Source organism: Mytilus edulis, chromosome 14, assembly GCF_963676685.1.
Source record: "Mytilus edulis chromosome 14, xbMytEdul2.2, whole genome shotgun sequence".
In the NCBI taxonomy this organism is placed as follows: Eukaryota; Metazoa; Mollusca; class Bivalvia; order Mytilida; family Mytilidae; genus Mytilus; species Mytilus edulis.
The window spans coordinates 910,758-930,792 of NC_092357.1; the positions used below are offsets into that span (position 1 = coordinate 910,758).

The 20,035-nt window shown below is 32.0% G+C and overlaps 1 protein-coding gene and 1 long non-coding RNA gene across 2 annotated transcripts; both read left to right on the forward strand.

Moving 5' to 3' along the window:
* Positions 1 to 1,943: 1,943 nt before the first annotated feature.
* Positions 1,944 to 7,138, forward strand: LOC139502604 (uncharacterized). The gene is made up of 3 exons (XR_011658892.1): positions 1,944 to 2,047; positions 3,424 to 3,525; positions 7,084 to 7,138. It is a non-coding gene; the product is annotated as an uncharacterized lncRNA (long non-coding RNA).
* Positions 7,139 to 11,045: 3,907 nt separating this feature from the next.
* Positions 11,046 to 19,736, forward strand: LOC139502605 (uncharacterized). Its single transcript, XM_071292139.1, has 7 exons — positions 11,046 to 12,005; positions 12,228 to 12,334; positions 13,624 to 14,868; positions 15,691 to 15,721; positions 17,576 to 17,844; positions 18,596 to 18,623; positions 19,233 to 19,736. The coding sequence occupies exons 1-7, from the start codon at positions 11,141 to 11,143 to the stop codon at positions 19,541 to 19,543; spliced, it is 2,856 nt and encodes a 951-aa protein (XP_071148240.1). The 5' UTR covers positions 11,046 to 11,140; the 3' UTR covers positions 19,544 to 19,736.
* Positions 19,737 to 20,035: the final 299 nt, after the last annotated feature.

The following is a 20,035-nucleotide window of genomic DNA, read 5'->3' on the forward strand; positions in this document are numbered from 1 at the left end:
TGATACAAACAATTAATAATACTTTTAGATATTTGGATGATATATTGGCTCTCAATTATGACGACTTTAGTATGTATATTAAATACATTTATCCTGCTGAACTTCCTTTAGATTAATCTAATACTAAGAATGACCACTGCCCTTTCCTCGATCGTGATATCTATATCATTAACGGAAAGCTTAATACTAAAATTTATGATAAAAAAGATGATTTCTCATTTCCTATCGTTAATTATCCATTTTTAGATGGTGACGTTCCCATGTCACCATCTTACGGTATAGGGACATCATTCGTAAATATAGCTCAGCATGCAGAATTTTTATACGTTCAGGTATTTCACATCCAATATTTTATGGAAATATTCTTTACAAAGCACAAAAATGTCAGTATTCACCTCAGAAGCTAACAAAACCTTTAAATAGACTTATTAAGAGGGACATAGTTACGATACTGTTGTCAGGTCATTAGAGATTGCATATGTTGGTGTTAATATTAATTCACTTATAGGGTCTTTGCATCGGAACTAAACACATTTATTTAAAAAACAGTTGTTGGCATTACACGGGTTATGTTCCTCTCATATATGTTATGATGGTATGATACTAAACCCCTCACGAGGAGGATTGTGCCTGATATTCATATGATAAAGACATAATTTTCGATCAGTTTAATTAAAGTCTTGAGCTGGCATGTCAGTTAATTGCAAGTAGTCTGGTGTTATTTATGTATTAATGTCATTTTGTTTATTTTCTTTGGTTACATCTTCTGACATCAGACTCGGACTTCTCTTGAATTTTAATGAGCGTATTGTTATGTGTTTACTTTTCTGCATTGGCTAGAGGTATAGGGGGAGGGTTGAGATCTCACAAACATGTTTAACCCCGCCGCATTTTAGCGCCTGTCCCAAGTCAGGAGCCTCTGGCCTTTATTAGTCTTGTATTTTTTTAACTTTTAGTTTCTTGTGTACATTTTGAAGTTTAGTATGGTGTTCATTATCCCTGAACTAGTATATATTTGTTTAGAGGCCAGCTAATGGACGCCTCCGTGTGGGGAATTTCTTGTTGCATTGAAGACCTGTTGGTGACCTTCTGCTGTTGTCTGCTCTATGGTCGGGTTGTTGTCTCTTTGGCACTTTCCCCATTTTCATTCTCAATTTTACTGTATTTCTTTTAGCATTACAATGTGTTGCACGTTATTGATTATCCCACAAACTATTTTGGTTTTGTTTCAACATTTTGTGGAGATAATAAAATTAAAAAAAATATAATAGAAAGTAAATGTAAAACTCTGAGGGTAAAGACATATTGGACGCAATTAATCATGCCATGAAAAAAGTAGAATTACAAAGGAATCTCAAAAGAACATTTAAAACGGAAACTTGACTTGGAACATGCATTTGATGCAAACGCAAATCCAAAAATGCATTTTATTAAGACATTAATCTAATAAAAACATCTATGTACAAGACATCTACGTTCGTATACCATATTTTTAAACATTTGTTATATTTACAGGTAAGGTTAATAACCCCTTCTTCTCTCGTAATTATATGTACTACTAACTGAAGTTACACTGGATACAAGTATGCAAGCCGACACTCTCAACGTCACCTACATCTGTAAATATATTGTACCCTGACAGTTTACGATGAAAAAATCTCAATGTAATAAACAATGAAATAAACGTTTAGCTTATTATGCTTATAACGATATCAGAAGATGTGGGATGCCAATGACAGTACTGCCATTCTAAGTCATGATTGGTAAAAGTAAATAATTTTTACGGTTTAATGTTTTTGGCAGATACAATTGATATATTGATATACTGCACGTTTTAGAAAGAAAGAAAAAAAAACACATTCGCGCAAATACTGTACGTCTCCATATAGACTTATGTCATATGAATAACTGCATCTATCTTAACAAAAAGATGGTTATATAATTTCAGAATGGAAAGAATGCATTACACCATGCTGCTAGTAATAATGAAACAGAAGTATTACAGATTTTAATTGAATTTGGATGTGAAAAGAATCTGCAGGACATTGTAAGTACTTAATAAACCGAATGATTTGTTTCCTGTGGATAGCAGGAACAGTGCGTATTATATGCTACATTATTTCTCTTTGGTATACATTCTATATGACAATGATATAACTCTGACATCAAGTTCAAATTAATTTAACTTCATGGCATGTCAAAGCATAACTTAACGTACCTTGAAACGAATATAAAAGCATAAAAACCTTATATTGTACATGTTGTATGTTCAGTCGAAACTGCCAAATTCGATACCTGAGTATTCCAACATCATGCTTTAACTGACGAAAGCTTACTTATTTTTCTTTACGTTGGAAGAACCACTAGTCCAAAATTAATGTTCAGACAATAGCTTTAATTTGGGGTTTTAACTTGACTTTATATAATAAATCAAATTAATAAAAACAAAAGGCATACACATGAAAATATGAGGCTGTAACCTCAAGTTCGAACTTGTACACTTTGTGTTATATCACTATCAGACATTTGCCAATATCAATTGTTCCTCATTATTTACTCGTCATTGTAGTATCAAAATACTTACAGAAGCACGGACGGATAATGATTTATCCTATAATCTGTCACACTCCGATCGTCACTGTAGTATCAAAATACTTACAGAAGCACGGACGGATAATGATTTACCCTATAATATGTCACACTCCGATCGTCACTGTAGTATCAAAATACTTACAGAAGCACGGAAGGATAATGATTTACCCTATAATATGTCAAACTCCGATCGTCACTGTAGTATTAAAATACTTACAGAAGCACGGACGGATAATGATTTACCCTATAATATGTCACACTCCGATCGTCACTGTAGTATCAAAATACTTACAGAAGCACGGACGGATAATGATTTACCCTATAATATGTCACACTCCGATCGTCACTGTAGTATTAAAATACTTACAGAAGCACGGACGGATAATGATTTACCCTATAATATGTCACACTCCGATCGTCACTGTAGTATCAAAATACTTACAGAAGCACGGAAGGATAATGATTTACCCTATAATCTGTCACACTCCGAGTAGTGATTTTTAAGGCTTTAAACATCATCAGTGAAATCAAACAAACTATTTACAATTTCCCTCTGCAGACAATTGAATTAAAACAAATTACAAAATACAATGCACCTTTTTTTGCTATATACGATTTTGTGAATACGGCAGTAGAAAGAAATGTTACTTAAAAATTATCTTACATAAAACAGTTTGAATACTCTACCTAGATAAAATCCAGAAATTTTTTTTAAAAAAGTTACTATTTTGTAATCATACTTCGTTTTAAAACCTCAATAATCAGATAATGAAAATTTAGTTTTAAATGTAAAAACAATCGTTCAAACGTCATGTTTTATTTTTTTCCAAGAATGGACAGACTGCGTTACATATAGCTGCACAGAAAAATAGACTCAAAGTTGTTACCTTTTTATTAAAAAGAGACTGTGATCCAAACATAACAAATGTTGAGGTAAGAATCAGTTAAAAAAGGCATCATTATATCTATCATCAAATTTTCGAAGCCAATACTTACCGTACGCATTTCAGCTTTCCAATGGTTCCTGCATTAAACGTTACTTCATGATTTAAAATCGATATATTTGTATTGAGATACTTTTCGATCACTCACCCCCCTAGTCAATGGTGTCCAATAGCGCCTCGTCTGTATATCATGTTTAGTATGCATTGTTACTTATTCATTCAAAATAGAATCAATGTCACCGTTTTTCCTTTCTTACACGTTGTCATAATTTGTTTTGCCCGTTCTTTTCTTTTCTAAATTGAATAGGTATTTGGTCGGCTTCTCTTTATCTGCGGCCCATTTAGTTCATGATCTTTTTTTTGCAGAAACTGTTTTATTTATATCATATTTCTTAATTCTATTATCGATTTCTAAATGTTGTCACATGCTTTATTTGATTCTTTCGATTGATATTTCAATTTTCAAGCTGGTTTTTTTTCTTCTTAAGCAATTACTTTTTTTTTGTTTTGATAAATGTTTTAGTTTTTGACTAATGTCCGTAATAAGATATAAAATCTTTGATTGTGTTGCATCCCACCACTCTTGACTGATTTTAAATCGATCCTTACTTGTAACCCAATATTCCCAAAACGTTTTAACTCCATTAAAAAATTCATTTGTGTTAATTGTTTTCAGATTCATAATCCACATTCCCGGTGCCGTTCCGAAATCATCTATTTTTATTATTGAAGTATCTATGTCATGCACACTTAAGGGAAATGTGATTATACGTCTATTTGAAATATTGCGGCTAAGCATAATGTATGAAGGTAGTGCATGCATTTTTCTATTTTTTGTTTTCGTTTACTTATTTACATAAAACGCTTGATTCTATCAAATTTTAGTTAAGGTTTTTAACGTCCAGTATAAGACCGCTTGCTCGTTATATCCATAGAGGTAAGTGTTGTTGTTCAAACGCTCAATTGAAATTTCGTAGTTTAGGAGTAAGCCGTCATCTAGTTAATACAAAATAGTCAACAAAATGAAAAAAAGTCAAATATTCATAATTTTGTGTTCAGATTAAAGTATCTGTACAAATTGGGTGCACATTTTGTACTGTTATTTTTTTTTCTTAGGCTTAAATGTCATTCTTTTGAAAACTTGATATTTGATTAATGCAAAATAATCTAAAATGAAATAACATTACCTCAAAAACATCATTTAAATTACGTATTTTCAAATTTGAGGCGTACAAGAAACAGAATAATCTTCATCCTTACAGTATTCATTCATATGACGTCAAGTTAATACATCACGCTATTTAATGATGTAAATGTTATTGGTAATTAATACATTATAAAAGCCTAATACATTTTTCAATGTCTTTCTATTATTTATGAGAACAGAATTGACAGATATTTGTTTGTTTTTTTTTGTGTTTTTCTTTCCTCTCAGTTTGGTAAAACATCTTTTTCTGGCTTCTGTAGCACGCATGAATGTAATACAATTAAGGTTACGAAAATAGTGTCAGCAGCATGGTGTATCGAAGTGTAAACAAAAAAAAAATCTAATGGACCAACCAAGTTCCAGTATTTGCAGATATGCAAATCATATCAGAATTATGGTAGTATAAAATCCAAATAATAAAAAAACAGGTTATAACTGTAAACTAGAGGCTCTAAAGAGCCTGTGTCGCTCACCTTGGTCTATGTGAATATTAAACAAAGGACGCAGATGGATTCATGACAAAATTGTATTTTGGTGATGGTGATGTGTTTGTACATCTTACTTTACTGAAAATTCTTGCTCCTTACAATTATCTCTATTTATGATGAACTTGGCCCAGTAGTTTCAGTGGCAAATGTGAGTAAAAATTTACTAATTTTATAAAAATTGTTAAAAATTGACAATTAAAGACAATAACTTCTTATGGGGTCAATTAATTATTTTGGTCTTGTTGACTTATATTTAGGTCTTACTTTGTTGTACATTATTGCTGTTTGCAGTTTATCTCTATCTATAATAATATTCAAAATAATAAAAAAAAACAGCAAAATTTCCATAAAATTACCAATTCAGGGGCAGGAACCATACAACAGGTTGTCCGATCCGTCTGAAAAATTTCAGGGCATACAGATCTTCACCTGATCAACAATTGAACCCAAGTCTGATTTGCTTCAAATGCTTTGATTTTTGAGTTATAAGCCAAAAACTACATTTTACCCCTACATTTTATTTTTAGACGTAGCGGCCAACTTAGTTGGATGGCCGGATCACCGGACACATTTTTTAAACTAGATACCCCAAAGATGATTGTGGCCAATTTTGGAATAATTTGGCCCGGTAGTTTCAGTTGAAAATGTTAGTAAAAAATTTTGGAAATTGTTAAAAATTGACTATTAAGGACAATAACTCCTTAGGTCTTACCTTACTCTGTTGTACATTATTGCTATTACAGTTTATTTCTATCTATAATAATATTCAAGATAATAAAAAAAACCAGCAAAATTTCCTTAAAATTACCAATTGAGGGGCAGCAATCCAACAACAGGTTGTCCGATTCATCTTTAAAAATTTCAGGGCAGATAGATCCTGACCTGATAAACAATTTTACCCATTGTCAGATTTGCTCTAAATGCTTTGGTTTTTGAGTTATAGCCAACAAATGTATTTTACCCCTATGTTCTATTTTTAGCCATGGCGGCCATCGTGGTTATTTTGCCGGGTCACTAGACACATTTTTTTAAACTAGATACAAGAATGATGATTGTGACCAAGTTTGCTTTAATCAAACCAGTAGTTTCAGAGGAGTTAATGTTTGTAAAAGTTAACGACGACGGACGACGACGACAACGACGACAACGGACGCAAAGTGATGAGAAAAGCTCACTTTGGCCCTTTGGGCCAGGTGAGCATAAAAGGGATGAAAAATACTAGGAGGACAGTCAAACACATAAATCGAAAGTAAACTGACAACGCCAGGGCTAAAATTGAAAAATTTAATTACATCCAATTAACTGTGCAAATGTCAACATTTTATTAGTTTAATACAAATGTTTCACGACGGGTGCCGTTGCTGAAATGCTGACTCTTCCGGAGCACATGATTTCACTCCCGGTTTTATGTGGAGTTTTTGTTGTTTCTAGTTTATTATTTGTAACTGTTGATGTAAATATCTAATTGTTTGATGAATCACTGTTTACTCCTTGGTTTTGATTGTTATTGTCATTGGTATGCAAGTCTACAGAAATATCTGTTCTTCCTATTACGGCACAATCAATAAAATTGATTAATGATGGCAATGTTGTTTCGTTATGTTGTAGTTTAAACTGTTGAGGAGGTTTTTGGTATATTTTACTCTTTTTTTCAAACTTGACAAGTATTTTTCTCATGCACACTAACATTCCTGCTCTCTCTTTTCTATATGTTGTTCAGTATCAATAAGGTACCCAATATAGTTTCTTACTTTTTCCACCCCTTTTTTCTTGAAACAATTGTATTTTTAAAACGAACTTTTATTCAATTTCAACTGACATCGATTTATCATGATATTTTTTTGTGATTCAGGGAAAGAAGCCAATAGATTTGACCAGCTATAAGGCTATAAAAACGTTATTTGAGGTAACATTACATTTTTGATTTGTTTTTATATTTTTTTAAATAAAAGCAAAAATCCGATTCGCAGAACATTCACTTTTCAAAGATTGAACAACCAGGTCTTATATTTAAGCAACATATAACTGAAAATTTGAGTATTTAAAGCTTTGAATTTTCGAACTTTCATGTTAAATTTATTCAGATTCATTTAGTGCATTAGATATTTATAAGATTGTGTTTCAAAGTAAAAGTAGCATCACAAAAATACTGAACTCCGATGAAAATACTAAAAGGAAAGTCCCTAATCATAATACAAAATCAAAAACCCCAAAACAACAAACGAATTGACAGCATCTGTCACATTCCTGACTTTTCTTAAGTAGAACATAGTTGATTAAACCTGGTTTATAAAGCTAGTTTAACCTGTCACGTGTATGACAGTTGCAACAAATTTCAATATATTGACAACGATTTGTGAACAAAACAAACAGACATAAAAAGGTAAAAAATGTCAAAAATAGGGGTACATCAGTCAGCATTGTGTTATAATATTAGGTCATATATATAATGAGTATTGTATATTTCCAGAAACACGGCATTTAAAAATATATATAAAAAAACCGATGTAGAGCGGTCCTAGTTTATTTTAGTGTTGAGCACACCAGCCAAACGTTAAATTTATATCGTGTCTGGTTTTTTTTGGGAGTAACCGAATAACTTTGACCAAGATAACATGTTGTTCAGGTTATGACTGTACACAAAAGAGGGACGAAAGATACCAAAGGGACAGTCAAACTCATTAATCTAAAACAAAATGACAACGCCATGGCTAAAAATGAAAAAGACAAACAGAAAAACAATAGTACACATGACACAACATAGAAAACTAAAGAATAAACAACACGAACCCCACCAAAAACTAGGGGTGATATCAGGTGCTCCGGAAGGGTAAGCAGATCCTGCTCCACATGTGGCACCCGTCGTGTTGCTTATGTGATTACAAATCTGGTAAATAGTTTTAATTCGGTAGGTCACATTCATGAAAGGGAAGGGGATTGTAGTTACGACGTAAGGAACATATCCGATATCATTTGTGAAACGGTTATTCCATAACGGTCAACCAACTCGTGATGGCGTCCGTAAAATTTACGAAGGGATGATTTCAACTTCACCATTTGGAACTCTTGGTTTAATAGCTTCCTTGTAAGCGGCAACCCTCTATCAAGAAAATAATGATAGGAAATCACACACAACTGTACTTCTTAAATGTTTCGTCTATCCGCAATTTCGCCACTGACACTTATAAACGAGTACAATGTAGTAATTACATGAACAAAACAAAGGATGCAACATGTAAAACCTCTTACTGCTAATGTTCCCAATTTAATTTATTTGCATAAGCAGTGTATACTATAAAGGTGTATCTCAACTAGGTTGTATATATTTCTGATTTTTTAATTATTGATATAAAAGAAAGACATGTATTTCATTTTTTTTATTGCAGGCATTTGAAAAGAATCTTTTACCAGGTTAGTATTTTTTTCTATTGTTGCATACTGAATAGCCTTACTTGTTGAAGAAGTTGAATAGTCAGAAATACAAATGTATAAGTGATGCTCACGACACAGATAAATGACGATTTGGTATGAGTGACAATAAAACAATTAAACAAGTCTCCATCCAAGTTGAAGGAAAAGGTGCAAACAAATGCACTAATAAAATTGCTATTGTGTTTACTTATCCGAGGGGGTGACTCCGTGACCGATGTGTCTTCATGGTCGAACTACTGTTTCCGAAACTTGTCAACACTGCGATTCTGAGATCGAGTCTCACACGTAAAATATCTGCTCGTACATGTATCGAACCTAAATTGCTAGTTTTACAGGAGAAAGTTAATGGCTTTCCACGGGCTCTCTAGCAATAAAAGCTAACGTAAAAAAATAGCACAGTAGTGCATAATTTGAGTTATATACACAACTTAATCAATTAAGAAATTTACTTATCTAATCCATCATTACATACAATTGATTTTAAAAAAGAAATGTAAAGTTATTTTCGAAATGTTTCTTATTGTTTCTTATTTTTGAGGACATTATAGCAGTCAAATAAAAGCCCATAACAAATGAGTGTACATCCGTCAGTTAATTATGTGTTCATAACGGTTGTCACATGCTTTATTTGATTCTTTCGATTGATGTTTCAATTTTCAAGCTGTTTTTTTTCAAGGAGAGGAAAAAACATTTGAAAAATGAAACATATAATTTCTATTGAGATACATGACTAATCACTGATGGTCTTCTTAAATAGGGTCTCTCGGTATTACTTATCATATTAGATTAGCGGCTCTGCTTTACCGATATAATACATTATGTTCTTAATTCACTGTGTTTAAACGAACATAAAGTATTTATGTGCTAAATCTCTCTCTAGATTTAAAGCATGCATATCTGATCAAATCCAGATATGTATCTTAATACGATAAAGGCATAATAGAAAGCTAAATACATATTTATATACTGGCGCAATGACCATCGCAATTTTAATAACTATAGATCCAGAGATCAAACATCATTAACAGTTCATGTTTTGAATACGGCAACCATGCATCTACGAAAACAAATCCCGGTTTATAAACATCACACAAAGACAGCAATCAAACATCTACAAAATATATACAAAACACATTAATTCTTTACATACAACTTCAGTACAAAAAAAACAGAATTCTTAATGAAAATTAAACTTCAATACAACAGAAACGTACGACAATGGTCACTGCCCAAACCTCGATAGTTAAATCTCGTTCAAACTTTCATTATATACTGACCGCCAAAACAGGTTTACAACTATTGTAAAAACACAATAGAATAATTACATACTTCAAAAATCATACGCGAACCGCTTTTAAATATATCAAGGCCCGATTAGTAGAAATAATAAAATCTAGATTTGTAAAATATATCAATAGTTAATCTACCAGTCAAATATTTTGATGTTTAGGTCTTCCACCTGAAGTTAAAAAATTCGATACAAAGTCAGCGCAAGTATTTGCTAGTCTATTGGAGGAAGAAAGTTATCCCCATTTTGAGGCAAGGGTCATGTTAGCTGGTCAGCAGGGTACAGGGAAAACAACAATAGCAAGATATCTGGTTGGAAAACGTCCCACTAGATTCAGGATATCGACCGATGGAATAGAACTGTACAATGGTCTTTCATATATGGACCGTGAATCAAAAGACTGGCTTGGTGGACAACAAGGTAAATCTTCGAATAAATGCAAAACAGAACATGTGAATTATTAACAACAATAGGACAATTTTTGTAAATTAGATTACTGCAAACGTATCAATAAAATTGAGAATGGAATATCTATTTTTATTATCTTTGAAGTTATTTTAAAAGAGCCAATATGAAAGAAACCCATACAATATGATCAAAATGCAATGCTTTTATACTGACATGAAATTTTGCATACACGTTCATCAGAACTACTTTAATTTGTGTGCAAAATATTTCAAAAAATATTCAGTGGTAGTCTTTTTCATGTACAAACTGTATAGCAATGTATTGTTAAAATACAGCTTACAATTTGACAATTTATAGTAATTGCAAGCTCACATATATCCGTTTGAAATAATAAACTACTGTTTAATTGAAGGATGATATCGGACTTGGTTTTTCACTGTAACATCAACTTCTGGCCTCCGGCCATTGGGATGATCTTACAATGACAAATCGCGTTCATATATGATAACTATTTTACATCCCATTTGTTCTAGATAAGTTAGAAAAGATATTTACACTGTACAATATCTAATTTAGAACGATCATACTGATTTGTTTTAATTGTTGTCAATTAGGTAACACTAAAACATGAATCTGGTATTATACTATTTTATGATACTATACATATTGTCTCATTTTAGATTTCTCATTGGAAGAAATAATCGTTAGCAGATCACTTTTAAAAGGGGTGAAAACTATAAATGAAGATGATACAACGCTAACAAGCAAAACTCTACCAGTCATGTCACAAGCCATATCATTGCCGGCCAGCAAAGAAAGACTAAGACGTCAATCAAAAGAAAATTCAATGTCAGTTACAACACCAGAGGTTTCAGAATGGTCAAAGTGGTCAGAATGGTCAGACTCGGACAGTTTGTCTTCCACTCAAAGTTTCAAAACAGGATTGAACAGTTTTGAATTCCAATTCGAAACCGTACCAGGTAATATTAGCAGTATAGACGGGAATATGAGCCAACAACTAGTAGGGCAGTTATGTAAGCAAAACGCAAAGGCACAATGCGACGATGCCAACTATGAGACAGTCATACAAGATAGCACTCATAATTTAGAAAACCAATCAGAACTACTAGTTTCGGACGGAGAAAGGTCAGGTGGATTTGACAACAGAAACATACAAGAGGAACAGGAAAATCCAATCAGAAAAGATTATACCGATTTCTCAAAAGACAACTGTATAGGTGAAGATTTGCCATATACAGACATTTCAATGGATGACTTGGAACGTGCGAAGTCAGTAAACGCTGGAGAGGTGCACCTGAAAACTGTAACTAAACCTGGATGGATCAGAAAGTTAAAACAGATGTTTGGGGTTTCGAAAAAAGTTAAAGAAGTCAAAGTTTCAATCACGAAAGAAAACTTTCTCAAGAAGACCTCTAAAGTAGGAAAAAAGCAGTTACACAACAAAAAGATAGCACCAATAATAATTTGGGATTTTGGTGGCCAGGATGTTTTCTATTCAACTCATCAGACATTTCTGACTTACAGAGCGATTTACATAATTGTACTGGATGGAAGTAGAAAACTTGATGATCCATGTCCGTATGAACAATACCTCCCGGGAAAGAGTGGACATAAATCAGGAAGAGGTGTGTATAGATATACATTCATTTTCAATACACGCTGGTGTGTAACACCTGTATGAGTCAAATTAAAATCACAGAGACACTTTGGAAAAACTAAAATATTATCACTCTTTAGATTATACGCGCAATAATAGGCAACTAACGTCATCTTTTCGATTCCTTCGGAACATGACCGTTTAGTTTAATTAATTCTTTTTCCATTATAACTTTTCTCTACTCTTACAGATTATCTGCTTTTCTGGATCAACACAATTGTAACATACTGCAAGGGAAGCATGCAGGGATTTCCTAAAATTCTGGTTGTTTTAACTCACAAAGATCGGTTAACAGCTGTAAGTATGTTATAATGCATCAGTTAATTCTAGTCAATTGTAACGTGGATTAATTTTGACTCTTATTAATATTTAAAAGAAATACTGTGGAAAAAAATCAAGAAGATTATGATTGTACATGTACTAATGTTTGTTATTGTATACAATCAATGCAAGAATTTAAGGTTTACATGTAGTATTGTCTTTGAAAACAATCAAAGTTGTTTAAAATATAAGATATTCAAAGCGAACATGGTAAACGCAATTAAAAGTCCGATAGTAACTGATGATTAGTTTTAAACATCTTTGTTTATCTAAACATCATCCTGAAAGCCTGAATAAATAAAACACGTCTGGTTAAAGATTTTTTCTTTTGTTTATTGTAATTTTCTCATACTTTGCTTGCGATCAATCCATGAATGGTTAGGTTTTTTTTAGATGTAATTTTTCATTTTGTATGTGATTAAATAAAATATTGTAGTGTTCATGTATATAACAACTCTTGACCCCAGACTCAACCAAACTTATTTTACTACATGTGAATTGTAACGTTTGAATAGTACTGGATTTGCTGCAGTTAACAACACTTGCAATACACTAATACTATTTATCATTTTTTGTATACTAGTGATGTAATGTAATGTCTCTGAAAATCAGTTCAGATAAGAAAAAAGTGACAAATGTGTATCGTAAACTTAATGGTATGGAAACAATAATACTAAACAATAAACTGCCAAGGTACAATGTATGGTCTTCTTTATGTTTTGTCTTATATTCTTTTAGTAGTTGTTTTTTTATGTTATGTGGTATACAGAATAGTTTCAAACTAACCTAACGTAGGTACTAGGCTTAGACGGTAGTACGCCAAAGTTTTGTTTTGTCTATATAAGTCAAGCTTCTTGAAATCTACCGGTCACAAGCATATAGGGTAAATATGCGTGTTGCGTCAATTTCAAAAAGATACCAGCCATAGTATCTTAGGTATCACCAGTGTTGAAATGTCACTGTTTATCTGCTTTTGCGTAGGGACTTTTCCAGAAAATTGAGAGATTTGTTTGACTTCAGCCTTGATGTAATCGTGTATCAAGTTTTTTTTTATTTTTCATAGATTGTATGCTACAAAAATGCATCAATTATACTATCTGTGTACTTATTCCGTACCTGTCGTATTTGCTTTTATATGATACCGTTGTTTTCATTGCAGAATGCCCACTTTACACTCTTTTTACCATAAACATGTCATTTCGATAAAGATAATTATTTCTTACTATAAATATTTTGTAAAAAACCTTCCCTGGATTTTTTCTTAGAATGAGGTTGAACAAAGAAGACATGAAATATTTGCAGAAATCGACAAGATGTTTCACCAGACATCGTTAATGCAACATGTAGTGCTTGAGGATAAAATATTTGTTAACGCACAAGACGAATATGACCTAGAAATGACGAAGATCAAGGATGCTATTATCAGCGAATCAGAGAGGCAACCAACATGGGGTGAACCACTTCCAAAGTGTTTTATCCCTTTAGAGTTGGAATTTGCATCGCTGATAAGAAAAGGCATTCCTCTGATTACACTAGAGCATCTTGAGAAAATAAACGCATTGCAACCTATTAGACCGTTATCAGAAACCGAGTTGAAGGTATTTCTGAAATTCCAACATTCCATTGGCAAGCTTTTGTACTTTGATGAACATAAATTAGACGACCGTATAATTTTATCTCCCACTCTTCTCATTGATGCATTTAAATCTATTGTAACAGATAAAAGGTTCTGTCAAGGAGACAAAGAAAGAGAAGAGTTGTGGGATGTAATGGGCAAACAAGGAGTTGTCTCAAAAAAAGTGATCCAACAAATTTGGAAGAAAAAGAAATATAAAAAGTTCTACAAAGATAAAGATTATTTACTGGAAGTTATGACACACCTGGATATATTGGTAGAACCAAAAAGATACGACTTAGATCGCCACCGTATACCTGCTGACTTCTACTATGTTGCAAGTATGGTACGAGCGAAAGATGATTCCGGATACCTCCAATCGGCTGGCTTCACAAAGAGGAGTCTTGCCATATCCTTCCAATCATCATCATTGATGATACCTCCTGCATTATCCTTCAGATTTATCAGTTACTGTCTATATGTATGGGCGGTGAAAACGTACGGAGATTCCAACAAGGACATGCTGTTTCATAGGTCAGGAGTGTTTACCATAGATTCGTCTTTAGATATGTACATTGCCTGCGAAGATGAGAGGATCATTGCGCGTCTTGTTCATGCCTTATCAAACACACTTATAATGAGGGATGTAGCCTCCAGCATCTATGAATGTCTTGCATCAGCCTTGGAAAAAATAATTCAGCTGTATATCAGAACAAGTAGTGATCAGACTCAAACTAGCGATGCATCCTTTATGACCAGGATATGTTGTAACTCACCAAACAACTCATGTGTCCTTCCTGACAACGATAAGGCTCAAACAGATCAAATATGGATATGTCCTTCACATGGCATTGAACACAGCATACACACAATTACATCGTGGATTGCAGAAAAGGTAGTAATTTATGTTATGGATTGTTTTAGGTGGTGATGGCAGGGAAAGTGCAAACATTAACACACATTAAGTACGATTCGACATTCTAATTTGTTATAGACAAACTCGCTTATCATTTTGAATTGTATTAAATGTACCAATAAGATCCGAAAAAAAGAACTGCCAAAGATGCAGGATTTTTGCGCCTGTCCCAAGTAAGGAGCCTCTGGCCTTTGTTAGTCTTGTTTTATTAAACTTTTAGTTTCTTGTGTACAATTTGTAGTTTAGTATGGCGTTCATTATCACTGAACTGGTATATATTTGTTTCGGGGCCAGCTGAAGGACGCCTCCGGGTACGGGAATTTCTCGTTGCATTGAAGACCTGTTGGTGATCTTCTGCTGTTGTCTGCTCTATGCTCGGGTTGTTGTCTCTTTGTAACATTCCCCATTTTCATTCTCAATTTTAACCAAAAAGGTTATAATAAATAAACGATAACAATAATGATCAAACTAAATACCCTTCCTTTTGTGAAATGCAAGGAATCGTTTTGTTTTTGTTTGTTAATAAGTTGTCTTTTAAATGAATACTCCACAAGAGACCAAATGACACACAAATTAACAAATATAGGTCACCGTACGGTCTTCAACAATTAGCAAAGCCCATCAAAGCTTGTATATACATGATATACGCTAAGAGAAAAAGACATTTTCTGACTTTTACAAACGGTTTTAAATTTCAACCCAATCAGTTTGGTGATATATCTTCTAATAATGTATAACAAATTGATTTACAAATAAAATGAGTACCTTTAAATTAGTTTATAATTTCCTTTTTTTTCTCAGGAAGACGAAAAGTGTAAACCAGGGTGCACAGGTAATGTATAACAAATGCTGAATATTGTGTTATGTCAATTTGAAGTATCATGTTTTTGATCGCATCTTGTTGAGAACTACTTACTTTAATACAATAGGAACCTCTCAACTTTGTACATTGCAATAGTTAAAACAAACAAAAAACTAATTTCATATGACTCTTGTATTTATTTATTAACATAATTCTTGTTCAATTAAAACACGTAAATTCGTAATGTTTCGTCTGATAACATGATAATAAAAAAACAAATCATTTTTAAAGTTAATATTTGTTTTTCTCAAGGCAAACGGCTGACATGTGAAGAAAAGCTTTATATAATAACGTTTTCGAATCATAAACATATGACCCGTTACCTGAACAGTGTCTAGAATAATACCGTAGGCATTTGTTGCTTGACCTTCTTTCCATCTGATAGGGACTGACTTATCACTGGTTTAGTGAATGTTAAGAATATGTGAACATTTCCAAGCGTTATGGTTTCGCCTGGTTTGAAGATATATTTATATATAAGTTTTAGTTTGCAATAATCATGATAATGTTGAGCGTATAATTTTCCTTGTTTTATTTTGTTTTTTACACAAAATGCGCTCGTCCTTATTTTTTATAGTGTTGTTTATATCACAGTAGTATATACTTTAGAAATATAGTTTTATTAGGACGTATCTCTTCTAATATTTTAATGGCTATTTTGTGTTAATGAAAAAAAACATTTTGCTGATATGCTTTGTCTGTATTCCTTTTTGCTTTTGTGCTTTGGCTGTATGCCTTTTTATGTTTTTATGTTTATTTTTTTTTTTTAAATTTATTATATTTTATTGCAATCTGTACATTTGTAAGTATAAAACATCAAATACCGGTACCTTATCCCGGCCTCGTTAACATTAGTAAATAACATATTTATACAGTTGGTAATATTTGTTAGTATTATACATTCAATTTTCAATAATTGAAAAAAAATTAAAATTATACCATGTCAGTAATTTCAAAAAGTTTGCCATTAAGATTCTCAAACATAAGTATCTGTATAACAAATGCACAGGTTTTTAAAATATATATATACATATTGTTTTTTATATTAAATTTCTTTTTTTTTCTTATTTGCACATGAACATAATACGTTACACACATTTGTATGCATAATAGTTATATACACTAAAAAGGAGATATATAACATGTAGAATATATTTAATAAACACAACTGTTTTAGTTTGATACATTGAAGATAATGATTTTAAGACAGAGGCTGTTTGGATATGAAATATGAACATTATGTGTGGAGTCTATTTGTTTTTTATTTGGTTTTTTTTCTGATAGTAAAGGAGTCCAGGGGTTCCAGCATGTTTCTTTGTAACATATATAACGTGGCTCTGTACTGATACATCTTATCATTGTGCTATTGTATTATTGCAAATTTGTGTATTCTTGTCTTTATTTTGTGCTGATATTTTGTGTATATATACCAGTTTGTGCTTATTTGTTACATATTTATTTGTTTATTTGATGATTAAGATAATAACAAAATGTTGACTGCTGTATATTTGACAATTTTGCCTATTATGCCTGCTTGATTTGCTCACTCATCGCTATCAATAAAATGGTATTTGATTCGACTGTCATACAAGTGAGGGGTTAAGATAGATCTAAAACCATGTTCAATCCACCAATTTTTACATAAGAAAATGCATGTATAAAGTCATAAATACTGCCATTGTTATCCATTCGTATCATATGTTTGAGATTTTGATTTTAACATTTGATAAGGGACTTCTCGTTTTGAATTTTCCTCGGAGATAAGTATTTTTATGATTTTACTTTTTGGTAATGAAAAATAAATATGCAATATTTCTGATACAGTTACCAAAGATGAATTTCTGAAAGCGACACCATCAGACATACATTTACGACGTCTGTCGTTATTGTACAGTCCATTCGAGGCTAAAGAACTGGCAATACATTTAGGATTTTGGAACAGGGAAGTTAATGTCATACTGGAAACTGAAGATCCCTTAACATCAAGCTTTGCAATTTTGCTACGATGTCGAGATAGCAGGATGGTGACATTTAACGACATCAAAGAGGCGATAGAAAGTATTGGAAAAGAAAGTATTCATATACTTTGCAAGGTAAATATATATTAATGAATCATCAAATAAAGTAACCTTGTTTTGCCTGTCATTGTAGTTAGTTTAATTTAATGCTATATGTTTGTATAACAATGTTTACTTGAACATATACTCATATTAACAAACACATCCAATAACATTATGTATATCATGATGTTTATCATGTAAAAAGTATAACTATGAATGTACAAAGAAAACACAATCAAAAAGCCACAACATGAAAGACAAAACTTAATTTTAGTATAAAAAAAAGAAAAAAGTCCTTATGATAATCCGTTTGAATATCGATGGTGTTAAGTAATCGAAATATACATTTCTATTGATATATGTCTTCATAACACAAATGAAGAAAATGAAGAGGTTGATCATTATTAAATACAATACAATTCCTACTAAGTTCTTTAAAAAAATATAACGAATGAAACAAATGTATGCAAACTGTTCTAAGTTTTGTTAAAGTCAAAGTTAATCTTTCAACGCAAAAAAGTTAGCATTTAAGATAATATTATAAAATATATAACACATGTTTGGTGAACATAGATAGATTTACCTAAAGGCACTGAGAATAACAATGATAGTGAAAAGTAAATCATCTAACAAATTGTGACTTGGATGGAGACTTGTTTCATTAGCACTTATACCACATCTTCTTATATCTATGATACCAAATACAATTTAATTGTATTGTACATCAATGCAAATGCATTCAATTATGACAGTTGTGACAATAATAGGTTGGTTTTTTTTGCAGCTTGTGAAAGGCGAAAATATTCATTTTGGTAAGTAAAAATATACGTGAATCAATTATTTTCCAAAACATGAACGTGGAAACAGATTGTCTGTAAAATTAAGAAGAATTTTTAAATATGCATGTGTTCTATTACATAGTGTTGACTTCTATGAAAATGTTACGCAGGCACTTAACAAGGTTCTATAAAACTTGGTTCAAAAGGGAAAAATGTATACATTCTGCAATATTAAACGTACAGCAAGTAAGTGCAATAGGGTTAGACATTAATACAACGTTCTAATTATTGTCAAATTACCTCTTTATGATATATCTGCTGGTATTTTGCACGATTATACAGATAAAAATGCAAACTACTCCTATAACAATGTATAATATACAATGTAATGTAAAATGTATGTCCTTTCATCAATAGGAATTAAAAATATATACATCATGTCAGCTTCCATTTAGATTGTTATCGGGTATGAAATAGAAACACACATAACATTCGCATGATATACATGATATAAGTATTGCATTTCACAAAATAAGACCAATATTTGATATATTTTCTCCATTCAATTGCATATTTGTTTTCAATATTCTACTTGTCATTTTAATTATGTTGCAAACATTTCCCTATATTTTAACAACGCAGACATGGAACCTGAGAAGTGGGATCTGGTACCTACAGCAGAACACATTGACAGATTAGCTCCATTAGTAGGAAAATACTCCCTCCCGTTTCTTATCGAACTTGGAATGGATTTTAATATCTGGGAACAGATCAGCCACAGACAAAATGAAAGAGATTTGGTCAGACTGAACCAGGATATCTTAGAAGAATGGCGATTCAAGTTTTGTAGGAGTCACAATCTGAAACCAACTTTGCGAGAAATCGCACGTGCATTCGTTAACATTGGAAAAAATGTAAAAATCGTTGACAACACATTATCAGATTTATTTTAACTATTTTTGGTTTTGTATTAAGCTTGATTTTCTCTTGAACGCATATAAAACACGCTTTTCAAAACATTGTATAGAAATCATCTGAGAATGGATAAATTTAGATTAACTGCATGCAGTTTACCGCCTTCTTGGATTATATAAAAAAAAACAGTACATATCGGTCTAGTCCATTTTAAATTTTAAGACAGATTTAAAACCAATGTAAGAACATTTAGTGATATATTTCATTTTTTTTCAACAAATGCCAAATATTTCTGTTTCTGTAAATCAATTTTCAACTTTCCTATTTAGGCGAAGTTAAAATAAACAGTAATAATTAAATTAGATGTATGTTTCATTATAATACGTTTTTTTCTGTTTGGCTACACTGCAGTCTCGCGTTATTCCTTAACCAACTTCATTTCACAATAAAAATGATCATTCACGATGACACAAGGTCCCACAATAAAGTTCATAGGTAAATTAAATTAATTTGTACCTTCATAGGATTGT

Coding starts and splice junctions, on each gene's coding strand:
- LOC139502605 (XM_071292139.1), top strand. CDS start 11,141: ATGTCACAAGCCATATCATTGCCGGCCAGCAAAGAAAGACTAAGACGT. Junction 17,845..18,595: donor GTATTCATATACTTTGCAAG/GTAAATATATAT, acceptor TTTTTTTTGCAG/CTTGTGAAAGGCGAAAATAT. Junction 18,624..19,232: donor AGGCGAAAATATTCATTTTG/GTAAGTAAAAAT, acceptor TTAACAACGCAG/ACATGGAACCTGAGAAGTGG.